The sequence below is a fragment of the Nylanderia fulva genome, unplaced genomic scaffold, assembly GCF_048542155.1.
Source record: "Nylanderia fulva isolate GAGA-0341 unplaced genomic scaffold, ASM4854215v1 Scaffold1, whole genome shotgun sequence".
NCBI classification, from domain to species: domain Eukaryota; kingdom Metazoa; phylum Arthropoda; class Insecta; order Hymenoptera; family Formicidae; genus Nylanderia; species Nylanderia fulva.
Genome location: NW_028189192.1, coordinates 4,918,186 through 4,938,499, shown reverse-complemented (window position 1 = coordinate 4,938,499; position 20,314 = coordinate 4,918,186). Strand labels below are relative to the sequence as shown.

At 35.3% G+C, this 20,314-nt stretch overlaps 3 protein-coding genes across 3 annotated transcripts in view; 1 reads left to right on the top strand and 2 right to left on the bottom strand.

Annotated features, from left to right (window-relative positions):
* The window catches only part of LOC114931097 (uncharacterized), a 133,703-nt gene that overhangs the window by 39,992 nt on the left and 73,397 nt on the right, over nucleotides 1-20,314 (top strand). Inside the window, exon 3 of the mRNA XM_085480454.1 lies at nucleotides 13,267-13,304. Coding sequence (XP_085336580.1) covers nucleotides 13,267-13,304 — 38 coding nt within the window. The remainder of the gene's footprint in view (nucleotides 1-13,266; nucleotides 13,305-20,314) is intronic.
* LOC114931092 (uncharacterized) lies at nucleotides 2,318-4,229 on the bottom strand. Its single transcript, XM_029303034.2, has 4 exons — nucleotides 4,065-4,229; nucleotides 3,389-3,561; nucleotides 2,883-2,999; nucleotides 2,318-2,635 (listed from the first exon to the last, which is right to left on the bottom strand). The coding sequence occupies exons 1-4, from the start codon at nucleotides 4,227-4,229 to the stop codon at nucleotides 2,506-2,508; spliced, it is 585 nt and encodes a 194-aa protein (XP_029158867.1). The 3' UTR covers nucleotides 2,318-2,505.
* Nucleotides 9,742-17,133, bottom strand: LOC114931096 (uncharacterized). The gene is made up of 4 exons (XM_029303037.2): nucleotides 16,844-17,133; nucleotides 10,761-10,921; nucleotides 9,993-10,100; nucleotides 9,742-9,901 (listed from the first exon to the last, which is right to left on the bottom strand). The coding sequence occupies exons 1-4, from the start codon at nucleotides 16,955-16,957 to the stop codon at nucleotides 9,793-9,795; spliced, it is 492 nt and encodes a 163-aa protein (XP_029158870.1). The 5' UTR covers nucleotides 16,958-17,133; the 3' UTR covers nucleotides 9,742-9,792.

Here is a 20,314-nt window from a genome sequence, read left to right as displayed (position 1 = left end):
CTCCGTACGCGGTGAACACTCGAGGGCAAACGCTAACTACGTTCGCGTACGTGTCGAAGAGCAACGGTACTCCGAGACGGTTATCTTAACGATATTAGTTAAGCGAGGAATAATTTTACTTTTCGCTCTTCTTCGTTTTCCTTTCTCGGGGGAAAAAAAATAAAAGTGGTTTACAAAAATGTGCGCAATTTGCGCATGAAAAAAACATTGCTTCGTCAAGTGATATTTTAAGCAAGTAAATGATCAAATGAAATATATTAAATATTTTTATGAACATTTTTCATATATTTTGATATCTCCTGCGTTAAATTTTTTTATGTAAAAGAAAATTTATCTATACACTTGCTTATTATTCTTTTGTGTGTTTTCCTTTCATATATCATTTTCTCGATATAATAAAAAAATTACACTTTTATTCCTTATAAATCACAATTACCTAAATATTGTCATTTGCACAATAATATGATAATTATGATAATATAATTAGTAGGATCAGGCATTGCAAGAACAATGATTAAATTAGCATTTTAATTGATTATCGATTACATTAAAATAAAGCATGAGCCGATTAAACATTAATCTGATTCAAATTAGTATTAAAGCGTACGGTTTGCTTTCTGCAAATACGATAATTTATTACTTCAGAAAGTCGTTAACTCTCCCGTCAGAATAACCCCGTGTACAAAATTTATTCGCACAACAATTATTTCATATTTCGCGGATTACGTGGGCGGATACTAAAATCATCGGCGATTCCACGTTTTTAAGTCCCGTGGTAAACGATCCTGCAATAATTTGATTATCATTGAAATAAATTTCCGGCTAAAATAACTAGGACACGACTAAACCCGAGCACGATATACATATTATCGAATCAGACGCGTGCCAGTAATCTAATTTAAGCCGAATATTACATGCATCGCAAAATTATATTTTGCGCGAGGCAACGAAAGCGGAATACGCGCGTGAATATACATATATAATAATAATAATAATAATGATAATAATAGTAATAATAACAACAACGTCGGAATATTATTTTCGAGTGGGAGGATGAAATTTTATACCGATATCGAAAATATCCAGCTATTGCGATTTTATGAATAATGATTTTTTTACGCGCTTTTACTTTTAAAGTAATTTTATAGGATTTTTCCAACCCAAGTTATTAAACTATGTGTTACATCACGATATAATATTTTGTTGTTCGATACATGAGCACAATTGCTATATACTGAAAAAATTATCGAGTGAGTACGATATTATTTATATATTTGCTATCGACTCTTCCTGTCGTGCGCGACGGTATGTATAATATATGTATATATATATATATATATTTATTTCATGACATATTATGCGACATTACATATTACATTTAATCGCGAGCGTTCGTGGAATGTTCCGATCCGTGAATCGGCTTCTGCGATTGAATATCGATTAGTCATTGGTTACAACAAGACGCGGAGATGTATTTGGCATATTTTATATTCGTATTAAAAAACAAGAAGAAGAGGGAAAAACTAACCGCGGGATGCGTTCCATCGCGGAGCACTCTACAGAAATGAACCATAAATCGACGAGAGAACCGAGCGACCGTTTTATTAATGCAAAACGTCGTGAAATTATTCGAAACCGCGCCAAAATGAATTACACGTTGCGGAAGTAATGTAATGACCGATATAGAATATTCATGGCGCGCGAGAGCCTCGCGTGAAACTTTCTGAATTTAACCCCGGAATTGTCGTTGATGTTAAATAATCGTTTGTTGTCGTGCGACCCATCGACATATATGTACACACATACCTATACGTGCACGCGAAACATAACTGCGGAAATGCAATATTATTGTTTAAAATCATGCAAATCTCGAAATATTTGCCTGCTCGAATTGACAAAGCAAATACAATATATATTTACAATAAAATATCAGAATATGAAATTAAGAAGAGAGAGAGCGCGCGAATGGATTGTCACCCATTTATTAAATAGCTTTATATGCACATATATTATATGCTACATAGTATAATAATACATATATATATGTATAGCGACCATATGTGGGACGGCTTGTGACAAGATAACGATATTAACATATACTTAATTAGTATGTTAAACTAAAATATAATGTATAAATAATTTACATCGCGTAATTAGATTTTCTCTCGATTAACGAGTTGCGTATAAGCTATATCCCTATTTTAATGCAAATATCTCTTTTATCACGGAAAACTCTCCGAGTAAAGAAAAACAAAACCGGTGAAATCGCTTTTTTTTTTAAGCGACAACGTTTGAAAAGTTTGAAGTGACAGTCAAACCGACCATGCGATAGGTCAACGCGTTTTATCGCAGTAATCGGAGATCGATATTCGCGGATTAACACGCGCGAGGCCAGGGCAGATGTCAGGCTGAAAAAAATCGGCTATATCGTCGGCTAAGGCCTCGCTATCAGATGTGCGCTTGTCACGTTGTCATTGCTTTCGGGAAACAAAGTCACTCGCACTTTCAAAAATCCATGTCGTAAATGGAGTATCGACACGTCGGATACATTGTCTCGCAGTTTCCATTCGTCTCGTACGCGCGATCGTAAGCCTGATCTTCCGATCGTTCGAATCTGCCGCCGTCCATCGGCAACCTGCGAAGGCAGAAAATTATTCTTGCAACCCCTTGCGCTTTAATTCACGCTAAGAATAACAAAGCCAAGAGGCTTTGCGTCTGTCCCTTAATTAAGGCGGAAGATTAACGCGCTCTAGAGCTCCGAAGAGCTCTCGTTTCGCGAGAAGGAAAACGAAAACTTAATACAATCGTGTAATCTAAAGAGAAATTGATTACGTTTAAGAGGATCTTTCATTTATTATAAATAGAATCGCGATTACACTTACGTGAAAATTGCGTGGAGAAGTTCTTGAACGAAGGAGCCCGTACCTATTTGAGTGGGATCCCGCTGGCCCGCTTCGCAGAGGGCCCTCATCACGCAGGATCTACCGTCGAGGCCGGTGCTACCGATAAAGTTTAATTTCCTTCAGCATAAACTTTGACGACAGCTCGCCGCCTTCCGAGCGCGAGAACAATTATGCTCGAAATTATTTCGTTTCTAATTACAGCTAAAAATAATTGCGCCCTTACGGTGCGTAGCTACAGCAAATTAGAACTACAATATTATTCGAATTAAGTTTTCTAATAGGTTTTTTTTTAAATAAATTATCATCGAGCAACCAAGTTTATATAACGATAAATTCATTACGTAAAACTCGCTGTAGACAACCTTTGATGTTGCAAATCTTTTCGGATAGTTACGCTGGACGACAGTGTTGTCTCTCGTCAGACCGGATGCATATTGAAATATCGGTAAAGTCGATCGAAAAATGTGAAATAACACGACACTCACGATTGTAGGAAAGCCTCCATTTTCGGATATACGACGCTACGGCTTCGACGGTGAAGCAAATTCGATATCTTTGAGTCGACCTTATTCGGAAGTTCCCAGGCTAAGGCAGCTGTCAGTCCCAGCACCAAATCACCTTCTCGGCCGTACGCTCCGATAGTCAGACAATACACTAACTGGAAAATACACGGAACATTCACGCGCAAATTCAGTTTTCCACGTAAATTTCGCAGAGCGGCGAGGCACTTTACTTTTCTACTTTATCCGTGTACCGAAATTTAAGAGAGGATGAAAGAGAAGAGGGAGAGGAGCAATAAAATCACGCTATGAAAAGTATACAAAACGTTTGCGAAATACTTGGCCAAATTTATACGGCGCAGCTTGATTTTCTACAATCCTTCTCCGCGTGTAATATAATTTCGTTTAAAATAATATAGCTCTCCCTTTCCTCTCTTTTTAACTTTGATTGTCTGAAATTGTAGATAAGAAAATGTTCTCTCGAATATCAGATTTTTAGCAGAATTGTTTTAACATTTATTATATTATTTCACGAAAGATTTATATGCGTGAAAGTTTTATATGAATTACGACAAGGATGGCAAAAATTATCGAATTAACAAAAGACATATAAATATTAAAGATGGTTCTTTTTTTGCAAGCGTTATTTAAATAAATTTACCTGAAAATTACTACCCTGCGGAAAAATCAAGTACCTCTTAGGTCGCGATAAGATTTTGGCCGCGACATCGATCTCTGTTGCGTTCTTATCAACGATCATTGAACCGGTGCAGAGAATTAACCAATTTAAGCATCCAATAAGAAAAGAAAGCCGGTAGTCTGACATATCCTTCGTACGCCAGAATATCAATATTTTTTGTGTTGCATTATACGCACCTCGTCTGTAAAAAATACAAGTTTTTATTCAAAATTACAAAACCGAGATCTCTTAAAATCTTTGCGACAGGAGTTTCAGAAGATGATCCTATAAAATTTAATTTCATATACAATTTTTATTACAAATTTACAGCGCACCATAAATAAATCGAGCTTATTTAATATATATTAATTAATAAAAAAAAACTCACGGAACGGCATAAAACGAAATCACATGACACAAGCTTTCGAGATCCCGTATATTCGTTTCGTCATCGATCAGCGATTTGTCACGAGGTAGTCGCTATAGTCACAAAATTGTTACACTAACTGATCCTGATCAGGAGTGAATGATGAATGTGAAGATTTGTGACGAGGCAATTTTCGCTAACAGTAACGACGATTATCGGGATCATCGTACCTTCGCGTCGATTTAACGGCTCGTGTTCGCAACAATTACTTAGCCAAACAGAACGAGCGTCTGTTTACACGCACTGGCGTTATATTTACATCTCATATAATCGTTGTATCTGTATCTTGTACGTTGTTTAAACACAAAGTCTTGCGCAAGACACGGAACTGAGACATTATTGTTCCCGTTATTACCCGCGTTCCTACTGCGCGGTTTCCGCAACACATTTTTTTCCATTTACAATTCGCTCCTTGATGAGAGAGGGAAAATTTATAACGAGCGCAAGATATTACAACATCGGCGCTGAGAAGAAACGTGGAAAGAAAAAGAGCATTTAAAACATATATATACTCTGGAATGAAAGCAATGACTTAATATACATATATGTATGCATATAAGGCAGAAGAAACAAAGATAAATATATACAAATAATTTACCTACGCATTGTTTCATATACAAATTGTATATTAAAGACGATTAGCACGAAAAGCACACATCGAAAACGCCACAATTAGAGTTATTAATAATATTAAATTTTTCATTTGATAATATAAAAATTTCATATTTAATACATTTTTTGAAAGTTTGGTATTTTTAGAAAATTCAATTTTGAGATTCTTTATCAATATTTAATATCGATAGAAAATTATTATATATATATGCAATAATATATACAAATGTACAACATATTGAGCGTGCAAAGTTGTATTATCTGCTTGTTTTTGAAAATTAGTTTCGGTAGAACTTTTATGTTTACGATTTAGATAGTCTAAGCACACGAAGCAAGTCGGCGTTGTTATAATAGTAGTAGCAAATTTTAACTTGTGTGTGACTCTCTGAACCATGAAAATAAAACTCTTTCTCTTTCTCTCTTCTATTTTTTCTCAAATAATAATAAATTTCAAAGATACGACAAATAAATTGCTTCGTAATGTGAGATTGTAACCGGTGCTACATTATAACTAAAAAAACTTAAATATAAAAAACGAGTGCGCGTCGTTTTTTTTTTCTTTCATGCAAAAGCAATTATTTAGAGAGAATGCACGCACGCATTTTGTGTAATTAATAATTTAACGAAAATTGCAAAGTTGCATTTCGATTCGCGGTGTGTTTACTTCGTATGTGGCTGATAGTTGCTCGAGTTTCGCATACATCGAGAACTTTGCGGCCCGAAGTAAAATGCGGAGCCACACCGTGCAAATCCCCGCGTGGATACAAGTCCACAAACTGTATCCGCAATTAAGAAAGTGGACGGAAAGTCGATAATTACATTCTACGTTCTTCTTAAGTTCGCGAAGATTCTTCGAATACTCTGTTAATTAAAGGCTAGAATATTTAATTCGCTGATAGAAGACCGATACATGTTGCGCTGCACGCAATAAAAAAAGCTTTACAACGAGTTATCCCGTTGGAATACAAAGTTAATTTATCTCTCATTAAACTTCCTACATCTTCTTATTAAAAGATAATTAAAAAAAAATCAACAATGCACATTTTTTTTATCTTTATTTCAAATTTTGTGCGTCTGTATTCTTTAATACTTTTCGCAATTACGTGATTCATGCGCATCTTTATTAATTATTTCATACATAAAATGTAAACAAGATAAGAAATCAAAGATGATACATTCTTAACAAAATTAAATGTTTCTTTATATTGCGCATTAAATATTTTTGCATAATTGTGGAGTGCACGAAAAAAAGCTCGCGCGATAAAGATGCGAGATATCGGAATAATAAATAAAAAGCGGGATGAGCAGCGGAGAAGATCGTCATTTAATTTCACTTGGGATTTTCCAGTCCATTTCACCGTCGCGCCCTTTCAACCCTTTATTATCTCGGGCGAATAACCGCTGCTATCAGCAAATCCCTCTCGCATACACATCCACCACGGCCGAATCTTTTTGTGTATCGCCAAGCACGTAATATCAGCCGCTCGGCTGGATCAAGCCTGACAAAGCCAGGCCCTTTAACGTACCTTTGCTTTTTTCCCTTTTTCTCTCTCTCTCTCTCTCTTTCTTTCTCCTGTGCCGTCCTTGCAACGGAGGCGCATAGTGCTTTCCGTTAATTGCATACGGGAGTTGTATGTACGCGTGGCCGGTTTTCTGACAAGAAAACCACAGAGCATTCTAAATTAATGCTTTTCGTTAACGCGCGGCCCGCCGGGACCGGATGCAATTATAACCCGTTCTCTTCTGGAATGCGACACGCGACGTCCTCCGCTGGGATAATGACGCGGACAGAAACGGGGACGATGCGAGCCGCTCTTAAAGGGCGGCATCGGGAGAGACTCGCATTCGCCAAGTCTCCAATCAAGAGTGTCCGCGTTTAATCCTGCCGCACCGGTTTATCGCAGGAACGATGGCAGATTGATTTTATTTGTGCGCGACTGTATCGTTCACAGAAAAAACAGTATCCTTGAAAGAATGCAAATATGCCTTGATTCAAGTATATTTTATTCTTATAATAGCGCCAAATATAAATAATTTTGGATAAAGGATAATTTATCCTTAAAACAAAGTGCAAAATATTATTGGTTGAAGCTGAAATTTACTTATAAATATTGCAAGGACAAGTGACAAGTGAGGATCGGATATAAGCGGTATTTTCAAGTATATATAATAATTCTTAGTTCAAATGTGACTAAGTTTGTTTTTACGATATGCGATTTTTCAAACAAGAATATATCTTAAAGATAAAATATACTTTACACAAACTTATTTATTATTAAGGCAAATAAAAATTTGTGATTACAAAGAGCATTCTATGCTTAAATCAATCAAATAGCGTTCAAGAATAAAAATATATTTGAATCAAGGATTCCTTTTTTTCTGTGTTGGTGAGGCTTCCGTAGGGAAAATGGAAACGTGCACTCGTAATAATGTACGTAACGAATGGTTACCGCAATTGTGGCGAACCGTCGGGGATGTGGAAAGGACATTTTTTACTGCGTTTCTTGCGTTCGCTGATCTTCGACACGTTATCGATACAATTTTTTCGATGAAGCAATACAATCGGCAGTATAATATTTTATTTGCAATTGGCGACAGAATTGAATTTTACGACATCGACGCGATGGTATAGACGTTTTATGATTTTTTTCTGTTTGCAAAAATGTATCGAAATATATCTGCGAAATAACTATACGTCTATAACTCTCGTAGACCTCTTGTGGATGAGTGTTGGGAGAAAAGGAAATTTGAAACTCGGCTCTTGTTCGGAAACACCGTGGTTTCCCTCGACACTTCGTCTCATGCATGTGGATCGTTAGAAATATATATCGTGGCACCGAGAAAAATCATATGTAACCCATGTTGAATCATTGATTTATGATAAAAAGTTTTAGCTCTCCGGGTTCCGACGTGGTTTCTACTATTTATCTCCATTAACGTGTTTACTCGGGGATAATTATTAGAAAAACAATTCCTCCACGCCCCGTATTAATTACCCCGATTGTCCGGATACGAAATTAACAATTCATATTTTCGATCGTTATTTGCGCCGGATACCGACCTTTGATGTCCTTATTTGAATGCAGCCCTCCACCATCATGGACGAAACTTGAAATAATTACATCGCAAATTCATTTACGTGCTAATAAAGCAATCTTACAACGCCGTGTACATTTATAATGAAATAAACTGTGTCAGGGGATTCATCGTGGGGCAACAATGCACAGCAATTAAAAGTACGTATTTACGGAAAAATAGTTCCTTTGTCAGCACACAGCTCCGTGAGAATCGTGCAAGAAATGTATTTAAAACGAAACAGTTTTAACGTCATTGTATAGAAAATATAATATAATGCTGACAGCATCCTCGCGTATTGGCCTGTATATTATAATTAAAATTCATTACAATAGTTATACACATGAAATACTTTTGCATACAGTCGACAGTCAAACAATGAATGCTCAAAGACCTGAAACTTAAAAAGTAATCGAAATCAAATGCGAAAATGTTTTTCCCGCGAGAAAATTCTTTTTTTTTTTTTCTTTTTAGGTAATGCTTCATTATTATACACGCGCGCGTGAGTGTGAACTTTTTATCATATTATTTAGATACCGTGACTTTAGCTCATTAGCGTAATTGTAAGCCCGTAATTATAGCCTGACTTCTGAATAATATGTGTTTGCGTTGGCAAATGGCGAACGTAAAGTGGGGCATTTTTTAATTGCCAGATAGTCGCGCGATAGTCCAAATTAATGCTTTTCGTTGGAACTGGACCAGCGCTGCTCGTGAGTAGCAATTATAATCGTCCTGTCGCGGAACATGACAGGTAAAGGAAGAGAAAAAGAGAGAAAGACAGAGAGAGAGACAGGTAGAAAAGGGAGAGGGAGAAAAGAGAAAGAATAATGCACGAAAACGAGAAATATTTTTTTTTTCACGGTAGCCATTATACGAAGACAAATTAATGGCGCTGAGAGCCGTATATAACGTCCAGTAGAAATATCCTTTCACTCATTTTTTTGTAATATGTGCTTGCACTCTTTCTCTCTTTCCCGGTCTTTAGAGTTAAACGTATATTTTTACTACATTTAGTCGGCTGACGTACCACCATATTTTATCGCTTGCCGTGTCCGGTGCCCTGGAATAATTCGAGTGCGGTTTTGCAGCGTGACAAATGTTTCATTAACCGCTGTCATTTCTCACAGTGTCATCTAGTGATAACCGCATAGGGACAATCGCGCAGGAATGAGGCAGGTCTTCAAGCGGTTTTTTTTTTTTTTGTAACGTCCGTGCTTATTTCAATGTGAAAAATGGAATCTCTTACAAAAAACGACTAGCAGCAACCTCGGGCCGACACGACAATTTTATATTATACTCAACTGTACACATAACTGTGTTTACTTTCTTCGTTTTCTTCTGTGAATAATGTCGCTTTATTTTTAACATGCATCACATTCGCAACATTATTATATTATCGCAATAACATTCGAACATGGAATAAGAAAACAACAGCTCGATTTGTCTCTATCGAAATGTGTGATTTATGAATAATAATATTATATAGAACATTAACTTTTGAAAAGAATTACATGACAATATATTATTTGTATATCCGTTTTATTTTCGATAAAGAAGTAATTATTCGCTAATTCGCACTTTCTAGTCGAAAAAATGTTAGCTCTCCGTAAAACTGTTAAATCCGATTAATTCCAGAGGACAATTATTGGAGTGACGTTCACAGAACAACGGATCTTCGTGCCAAGTATTATTATTACTGTACGATCTGAAAACAACGAAACATTATTAATACTCAATGATTAATAAAATCAATTATATATAAAATTGAAATAAAATTAATATTATGACACACTCACCTCGCGAATAACTTCAATATCTTTCCTATAACGCCGTCCTGCTGCCTCGCGTATTTTAATACTTGACAAACGTTCTTCAGTAAACAAGAACGACCGTCGAAACCGTGACTGAAACATCGGTATTTATCGCACTCGATCAATTTATTGAAACACAACCAGAAGAGAGAGAGAGATGCATTATCGAGATAAAACCGGAGTACCAATTAGAATCAATGAATTCAACTCAATCACGGTAATTACGCTACTGGAACGAATGCCCGATATTTCAATGATATTGAAAAATGATGATTTAACGTAAATCCAACAAGCGTTAAAAACTTGTTAGGGAGGATTCGAAATTATCGAAAAATAATGATCGTTATAGAAATATTTATTGCGGAGAGAATCTCACCCAGTTTAGCCCATAGTTATTCTAATTACCTCCGTGTTATCAATTGCGTGTTGGGAATATTTTAAATAAAGTTTCCGGAATTGTGTGTGCGTCTGGCAAGTTCCGAGCAAGCATTACACTGCAGCAGAAGTCGACGGCACGGAAGACGGCATTGCACCACATTGGCGGTTGCCTGGCGATCCCGCTGGCAACGGATGTCTTCGGTCAGTCGGCCGGAAATACATCCCCTTCTGGGTTTAACCGCTTGACCGACCCTTCGACTCCATCGCTCCACCGACCGCATTCCATCCTCGGACCCCATCTCTCTCTCTCTCTCCCTCGCGATATTGTTACCGTTCTTGCATAATGCAGCCCCGACTATTTACAGTATTTATTACCTTTCGTACACGAGCTCCGCGCACTCGTAAATGTCAGGCGCGGACCGGATGTTGCGAGTGGAGTCGCCGGCGAACGGTAGTTGCCATGTCGCCTTAAAGCCCGACGCTTGTGCGAAGATGGTCGTGTAAGGGACCGAGTTTATCTTGTAATTCAGCCGTAACTGAAAGACATCATTTATTCACCTGTGAATCCCGCGGTTATTTTCGAGTCGACTGTGTGTCGGTCAAACGAGAGTCCAACTTCTCGCGTAGGTATGTTTTAGAAAATGACGCAACTGAGGGTATAAGGTGGACGAGAATACTCTGGAGATATGGATATATTGAAATGTTTCAGTGTATCAATATATATATATATTGATATTTCAATACATTTAATAAAGTGATTGTAAAATTATTCCGGGGAGAGATATATTTAAATATTCTATTATTTCGAATATATGTATATTCTAATGTCTCAATATTTTTGTCCATACATGTTTGAATAAATCAGAATGTGATAGAATAGATATAGTTGAATAAGTTAGGAAATTGGTACTCTCGAATATTTACAATTTAATTTGAAATTTATCGCTTGATTATTATCGTAAGTAAAATAATTTTAAATTTTGTACACAGTCTGCGTACACGAAAGACTCCTCTAAGAACAGAATCGAAAGGAGAGACGCGAAATCGCGCGCTGGAAGTCGCACGAAATTTCACCTGCGGAATTTGAAATCATAACTTTGTATCAAAGGATCGCGGGAATATATGAAATTCCCGTCGTAATCTTCATGAGAGAGAGAGAGAGAAAAAGATTTTCTGAATTTTCGATCGACCGTTCAATCCGGAATTGCCGGAAACCTTATTTTCATTTTATTTCGAAATGTATTCTAAATTATACATTATTTCCCTATCTAAGGCAAAAAACGGCTCATTCTACGACTGTAATTTTCTTGCCTGTTATTTTCTTCTCCCCCATAAGGATCGCGCCCCTCGTGATTTTATCTTTACGCCTATAAATAACGAGACACTTATCGTAAAATTACGTCACCGCGATTCTTACGAGTTATTTCCCTCATTATTCGCGCGAGCAATATAGCGAGAAAATCCTCCACGTCGCTCATCGATCTCTCGCTTAAATCAAGTTCTCGGACACGAATTTATCCTAAGAATTTTAAAAGATATTTGAGAGATTATCGGAGATTTTGTAAATTCTATTATAATGCTGCTTGACGCTTCTTCATTCTTATTCTCTTTCATTCGAAAAAATGCTGCTAAAAACAGCAATTATATATACATTATTTAATATTTATATATACAAAAATGTATATAAATCGTTGGCGCGAAATTGTTGAAATCTCAATAGAGAATGAAGAACAACAAAGTCTTCTCGTAGCATTTAAGATAGACATGAAGGCGCGGGATATTCTACATCGCGTATCCTACGATGAGACGTGTATACTGAATTAGCTAACAATAGTTCTCAACTAGTTATTCGCTAGTGCGTCTATTCTGAATCGCGCTTGATCTCGACGTATTTCCTCCTCGCGCAAGAAGCTGACAACGGGGATAGAACTGTGCCGGTTCCATCCGCGATGCCTATTAACCCGCGGGTTGAATCGCGCCCTGGTATTTCTCCCATGTAAACGCGACAGAAGGATGGTGTCGCCTGGATCTGGCAAGCCGTTTGTCAGACGCTCGCGTTCCGCCACCTTACCATCTCTGTTTCTTAACGGCCGAAAATACGATAAGGCGATCGGATTTATGCGCCCCAGCCCAACGAGACGAAATATGTATGTGCGCTGGATCGTCGGATGTGTGTGTGTGTGTGTGTGTGTGTGTCTATAATTTTCCGGCAGTGCTCTACCGCTTCCAAAACGCGTCCTCGGAGTTGCAAGAAAGAAGATAAGAAGCTAGATGGACGGGGAATGTGACGGTCGCGCAACTTTGTGCATTTATCGGGACTTTCGAAGATATTCAATAGATGAGCCATTAGTATGCAAAAAAATGACGATGATAATTATTTCATAACTTTTTATGTTTTTTTATATACATTTTTTATATTTAAAATCTAGATATATAATCTTATATCGCGAATAATGATCGATCGAATGGCTAATAATTAATTTCCGATGCATTAAATATTTTATTTATATTATATAAAATTTTATAATGTAATTTTATAATTGATTTTTTAATTGAAAATGCAAAATCGACATTTGATGCTTTGTTTTTTTAAAATATTTACATCGCGTCTCTTTTAATCGTGAGAAAAGAGGAATGTGATATAGATAATCATTCAGTTATAAAATAAAAATTCTAATTTATACAATATATTGCAATACAAAATTTAACTCTCCAGACGAATACACCTTGGTGAGACTTTGAAAAAAATTATTCACCGATGGAGATAGCTTAGATCTTTCTACGTAACTAGGCTATAAAATTCGGCGCGTCCAATAATTTTTTGAAATAGTAATTAATTTGAACGCTGCTTTAATTTAGATTTTATTTTTGTATGCTACAGACAACAGCCCGAACATCAACTACTCCGCATCGATGTCGGTGAGTGAAATAAACTTTTATTTAATTTTGAGGCAACGATTTATAGATCGTAGTCATAGATTGTAGATTGTAGATAAATTCGTTGCCTGCTGGATAGATCAATGAATTAGATCAACTTAGATTGAATTATTGACAGATTTAATATATACATAATTAAAGCATATATTACACATAAAAGTGTAAATTAAAGAGAGATATGAAGAATTTTAATTCAGATTTTACTTACTCATTTTATTTAAAGAACGCCCTTGTAATAAATAATCTGTCAAGTGTTGCCATATATGTTGGCGTTAGGGCTATAACGAGACAATGTTGATTCATGCATATTGATCTTAAGCCATGTTCCCACTCTGTACATCGGATAATGTACATGGTAAACACGGTGCATATCATCGATATTGCGGTGCACTTCGTCGTAAGTGCACCGGATCATCACGAGTTGCATAATTCTTCTATCGAGTACAAGTTGGCCCAAAAGCTCGGGTCTTTCGGAGATACTTGCTATTTTCTTAGGGAACAAACAATATCCCTTTTTGCTTGTTGCGTTCAATTTTATCATATTTTAAAAAGCAATTCTACATTTATAAATATTATTTATAATCACGATTGCGTAGGTCTCTATAAATCAGAATTACTTCCTTCATCCCGTCAATACAAATCGCAGACGGACACTCTTTTGACATATAATTCTCGTACATTAAGGGACATCATTAAATATAAAAGTGTCGAGAATATTCGGAAATATAATATAGAAGAGAAAAAATGTACATATACTGCGACAATAAAAATAAACACGAAAACAGGCGCAAAATTGCGCAATTTTGACATTAGTATGTCCCGAGTATATCGGACCTTTCGACGAAGCATTGCATTTGCCATGCATACGCGATATCCCCAATAAATTTCCATCGAGCTGGATCTCATCTTTTGGTTTGTACGTACTTATCGTTACGGGAACTCGGAAGCTTCATCCCGTATTAATGGCTCGAGCTACATCGTGCTTCAAAATATGCCCGTCATCCGGCGGCTTCGTGCCTTTTAAAGCGAAAATACGGACGAAGCCTCGATCGGTTTACATTATAGCGAGTCTCGTGTACATATAGGACATAAATTTACCTCTCTCTCTCTCTCTCTCTCTCGCTTTCTCTCTGCAACGACACACCAGACGCTGCATAAACAGTATGCACCGGCACGGATGATACGGGATGTTATCCAACATTGATTCTTATATGGCTTTTTACGACCCGTTCGAACGAGCGATCCATTTACCTGCCATTGATGCACCCATGTTCCTTTAATACGTGAAATTGGGAGTGATGCTTTTTTCACGGAAGTGAAATAGATGGATTTCCATCTATTTTATGCTCTTCCCTTTTCGCATACCCCTCACACACAATTTCGGAGGTAGGATTAATTCGCATATTTTCATTAATACCGCGCGGAAATCCACAGTTTATTACATTCCGTAAAATGTAATACTGTATCCGCGCATTTTACCAAACGCGTGCTTCGAATAATTTGCAGTTAATTGCAAAACGATCGCAAATTACGATTGAGATTTATGATGATGCTGAAGCCTAGAGTAGATTTTTCTAATCGTTCACAATCGTGTAAATTTTTGTCTATATTTTTTCCTATAAGTATTTAAAATATACATTTTAATAACTCCCGTTTTTCGCGTTAACGAGAAATAAATTTCTCACCTTTGACTTTCAATAAAGGAAAATTCAACAGGGAATAAATGCAGCAGGGAGCACGTTCGTTTGCTAAGTTTTAAAAAATGCCGTTTTACGGCTGTCAAAAATAAATTTGATATTGCGATATCTAACACGCAAGTTTATTCTCAAAGGCGTCATGTAACAGGTACTTTCAGAAGGATAAGATTTATTCGCGCTACGTTTAACGAAGCCGAATGCGGAATCGTATAAATTACGGAAGGTGAGGAAGATATTTTCTATTATATCGCATTTCGCGCACAGCTGTTTCGCGAAAGACGAAAAAAGCAAGCACCTCATTGCATTTGAATATCGAAATTCGGGAAAAGCGACCGGTTCGGAGAAGAGAGAAACGGAGAAAAGGGGAGAGAGAGAAAGGATACGATTTGTACAAAAATAAATGGCAGAAAAACCGAAATAATCGGAGAGAATTACTGCGCGGACGGGAATTTGCGTAAAAAATTCCGCAAATCTCTTCGTCGGACGGATATATTTTCGCGTATCTATCTCTCGTCCAACGGGATAATGAGAATGTAATTAATTTAAAATGATATATCATTCGGCCGCATTTTGCAGCGCGATGCAGATGCAAAAATATTTCCGATGACATTCTTCGTGCAACACGTTCGATCGAGCCGAATATGTTACATTTATACAAATATATACATTATATTTCACAAACGTATCCCTACGATATTTTCGGTGTCACGTTGAACCACGTATTTCGAACGTATGGTTATATATATATATATATATATATATATATATATATATATATCTGCTACGTTAGAATTTCGATTTGGAGAGTCAAAGCGGGACAATCATACGCGAAATGCTCTGTGAGATTATTGCGATCTTCGCTTTCTCTATACCATCCAGATTCAGCATTTGATCCTCCTTTAGCTACGGATGCAATATCACATTTATATGTAATATTAAATTGTTAGTCACATGGAGGAAACAGTCGCGATATGAAAATGTTAAACATTACATTATATTATACAGCATAATTTTACTTATTACGTCATTTTTATCACAACTCGTTCATCGATTATTTCTCTAAGACAGATAACAGATTCGTCACACGTTTATCTTTCATTTATAATTTTTGCGTTACGCTTTCTCGTGTGGAAAATTGTTAAATCGATGATATTCCCACTAGACCGTCAAAATTTGTTAAAATGTCAATTTTACGTTTGTTAACTTTTTTCGTGCCAAGTATTTTACGATAAAAACTAGTTTCAGGCAGTTTGCGTTGTTTTGCCCCATCAACTCCGCATACGTGTTGTTTCTTTAATTTTAATTTTTATTTCAATTTTGAATAAATTCTCTTGGCAATAATTTTTTACATGTGATCGTTTAGCTTTAACTTGTCATTTATAATACATTATTTATTTCACAACTTTGTCAATAATTTTTGTTTGTCAAAGACATGTAAAATTATTTTCCTCATCTTCATGTACAAATTACATAAACGAAAATAATTAGAATTTTCTCATTTTTTAATAATTATTTTGATGAGATATCAAATATACATATATTCTGCGACTTTTTATTTGAAATATATATATTTTTTTTATTTTTTTATCTTTATCTTTATAATTATTTTGCGATGAGATTTTAAATACTAAATAAAAAAATATCTATCACTAGACATAATTTTTATCGACAAATTATATTAAACTATATAATGATAAAAATGACGTTAAATAATAATCAATAGCCTTCAACGATAAAAATAATGGTCTCCCTTAAAATCTTACAACGTAATATACCTACGCTTATAACGAAAGGAGGAAAAAGAGTATCACGTGATATACTTACAAAAAAAGTGCTGCCTTTGCGGAAAGCCAGGGCTCTGATCGGTCTTCCAGAGTGCGCGAAGCCCAAGTTTGCGAGAAGGATGAAGTAGATACTGTTGCAGAATGACGGGCGCATAATCAGCAGCACTGTCTCGCGTCTTGGTCGGAGAAAGACAGAAAGGGGATGAAAGACGGAGGAGGGTGGGAAGACTCACAGAGGGTCGAGGAGAAGTTCTTAGGACAAAGTTATATTGTGAAATCCGTTTCGAGTTCTGTGCGTCGGACGTGACACGCTTTATGCCACCGAATCCACCAACGCTTACCTCGAACAACCACCACGATCTCTCGCGTCGACGTTTACAATGTAAAGCCGGGCATATCCCTTCCTTTTACCCCTCTACTTGTTTTCAACCCCCTTTGCCTCTCGCCTCGTTGTCCGACTCGTTTGCGAATTATGGAGAAGCTTGGTTAGCGTTAATTCCGCGAGATACAACGGTCGCTTAATTTCGACCGAGTGTAACTGCGAAAGTTATTGCCGTTGTATGAAGGATGCATTGGCCTTTAGGCGCCTTCAGACACCAATCGATTATCGTGTATATAAGTAACACGTCTCTAACTGTATTCGTTACGTCATATTTGCATTTTGAATAACACATTATTTGCGTGATGATTCAGAGTTAGTTTGTCGCATTCGTTATTAAAATCTACATCACACGGTTAATATGTTATATCCGCGAGATACACCGATTGTGCTTAATTTATGTTTATAACATTAAACACGATGATTTTCTGCGCGATGAGTTTCCCGATTATTATGAATCGATCGTATTCATCCTTTCTTCCATTTACCCATCAATTTCATTTGATATTCGGCCGCTGCAATGCAATTTAATTAATCGATGAAATATCTTACAAGCGAATTAAAAAATATGAAATTCTTTAAACTAAAAATAAATATATTTATTCATAGGATTTTTTTATTTATAATATTTTAGTAAATATATATTTTATTTGGTATATTTATAAAATAATTATAAAAAACATGTTTAATATTAATTATTGTTATATAGGCACATACATATATGTACTAAAATATTTCGCGCAAAAAATATACATAAGTTTATTATTAAATTTGTACATACAAATATAAGAAAATTCAAAATTCAAAAAATCCAGTGTTGAAATATATTATCATAGTAAACATAAAAGTATGTTTGCAACTGTGTTCTTTACACTTGACTGATTCAATTTTCGATTTTTAATTTTTGATCTCTCTTTGTGCATTGACCGTAGGCACGTAATAGTGTTCACAAGAGGTGCTACAAAGTGGTATATGCCCTATTTTTGTTAGACCGTGTTGGCTGAACGACATCATTTGCACTGCCTTTAATACCTATGATAACGCTAACTCAACTTCAAGCTATCGTACGTAAGTGTCAAGTTTTGTCAGCGGAAATTACTTGTCACTCTATATTTGCGTAATACATGGTTAGTCTACTTTACCTTGAAAATTTGTTTTAGATTGCTACCTTACATACCTTGAATTATATTGGAAATATTGATTGCATCGCGTTGATATTATTCGAGAAAGGTATAGAGTATCGAAAAATTAATATTTTATAACCGCAAAAAATATTTGCACGATAAAATTAAAATGAAAAAAATATATTATTCCAGATTTATTTCTTTTTTTGAAATTTTGTAAATACTTAAGATTAAAAAAAAAATTCGTCATACAATTCTGAAAAATGGATAGTCAAAGTTATCGCCTCAGTTCTGCTGGACAATTGACGTTAGGCTCGGACGGATCGTGATATATATTCTAATCATTGCAACATAATCCGTGGTAGAGTATGTATGCATGTTTTGTGACAAACAATGTATATTTGGATATTGCTTGCTGCTTATAAACTGAAAAATTTAAGGGAGGGCCATCGAGAATATCCAGATATGATTCACTGGGTGATATCAGACTATCCGAAGAAATATTCTTCAGCTTCTTATTTATAAAGGAATTATATCAATACTATCGCTCTCGAGAAACACAATATCGTGGAAATGTTATTTTAATCTCGATTAACATAAAATTGTTAATAATTTAATTAAATTATTGTGCTCTGAACACAATGGCTGTAAATATTAATATCAATTTGATTTAAATACAAGATTTTTATGGTAAATTTCCGTGATTATTAAATTGAATAATTTACATATTTTAAGATTGCAGCCATCTAACGCCAAATTATCTACCAATTGTGAAATATTATATACAGGGTGTCCAATAATAATCGTCCCATATTAATCGCGTGCAACACAGCATATTGCGCCCAGTAACTGTTTATAAATTAAATGTCTTTTCTCACGTCTATTCTCGTAGATTGACCGATCTTTTTTAATTAATTTTTTATTAATTATAAAAATCGCTAAAGAAGATTCTTCTCGTCAGTATAATACGCTCTACCCACATAACAGATAGGACAATTACCGAACATTCTATATATATTTAGGTAGATATAACCTTGTTTTAATAAACGAACGCGTTGAACACAAACGTTGTCGATAAACATTATAAATATACTAATATTCTCGAAAATAAGTTAGATCTTGTTAATATACACATTTCACATAATATAGATTACACACATAATTTTTCAAGGATATTATAGACTTGACTAACTTATGCTATTATCTTTGCTCGTTATCCTAGCTACTTATTTACGCGACTCATTTGAAGTTTGCATATTTAGTATCGTACTAAATTGTTGAGGATACAGCACAGAAATTGCAGGTCACGTTAATGATCAGAATGTCTATATTATTTTAAGGAAGAAAGTCATGTTTTTACTTTCTGACATTAATCATTTTTAAAGGCTCTATATGTCTTACTTTCTTATATTTGAAATAAATATATGAATATTGGACAACACAAATTAACTACCTTATAAATATTATTTTATCTCTCGCACAAACATTATTATTTATATTATAATGACGTTTTATTAAATTTTTAAACAGATAACATTTTCTTGCAAATCATCTATATAATATATGTTTGTGTATTTGAAAATACAATTAAAAATCTCGAGATTCAGATACTTATTTTTAATTAAAGCTTAAAAATGATAATAGAATTATATCCCTCTATCGTTCTCGACGCTATACAGTGTACGCGTGTTTTCTTCTATAAATGTATGTACATACAACAGTGCATATTGAATATTGCATCGTGCGAAGAGTAGGTCGCATATAAGGGTTTATAGGTTTTTGGAAGATCCAGAAGCATATTCAGCAGCTTCTTTTTTATAAAGAACTATATTATCTATACTATCGCTATCGGGAAACACACATCGTGGCGATGTTATCTTAATATTGATCATCAAAATTGTTACAATTTAATTGAGTTAATAAATCATATATACATATGAGTGGTTTATTGGTTAATTTGAATTTTAGTACTAGATTTTTTTTGATTATATATATATAATTCATAAAA

Coding starts and splice junctions, on each gene's coding strand:
- LOC114931092 (XM_029303034.2), bottom strand. CDS start 4,229: ATGTCAGACTACCGGCTTTCTTTTCTTATTGGATGCTTAAATTGGTTA. Junction 3,000..3,388: donor ATGGAGGCTTTCCTACAATC/GTGAGTGTCGTG, acceptor CTTTATCGGTAG/CACCGGCCTCGACGGTAGAT. Junction 2,636..2,882: donor CTTCTCCACGCAATTTTCAC/GTAAGTGTAATC, acceptor CTGCCTTCGCAG/GTTGCCGATGGACGGCGGCA.
- LOC114931096 (XM_029303037.2), bottom strand. CDS start 16,957: ATGCGCCCGTCATTCTGCAACAGTATCTACTTCATCCTTCTCGCAAAC. Junction 10,922..16,843: donor GCAAAGGCAGCACTTTTTTT/GTAAGTATATCA, acceptor GATGTCTTTCAG/TTACGGCTGAATTACAAGAT. Junction 10,101..10,760: donor GCGGAGCTCGTGTACGAAAG/GTAATAAATACT, acceptor CCGATGTTTCAG/TCACGGTTTCGACGGTCGTT.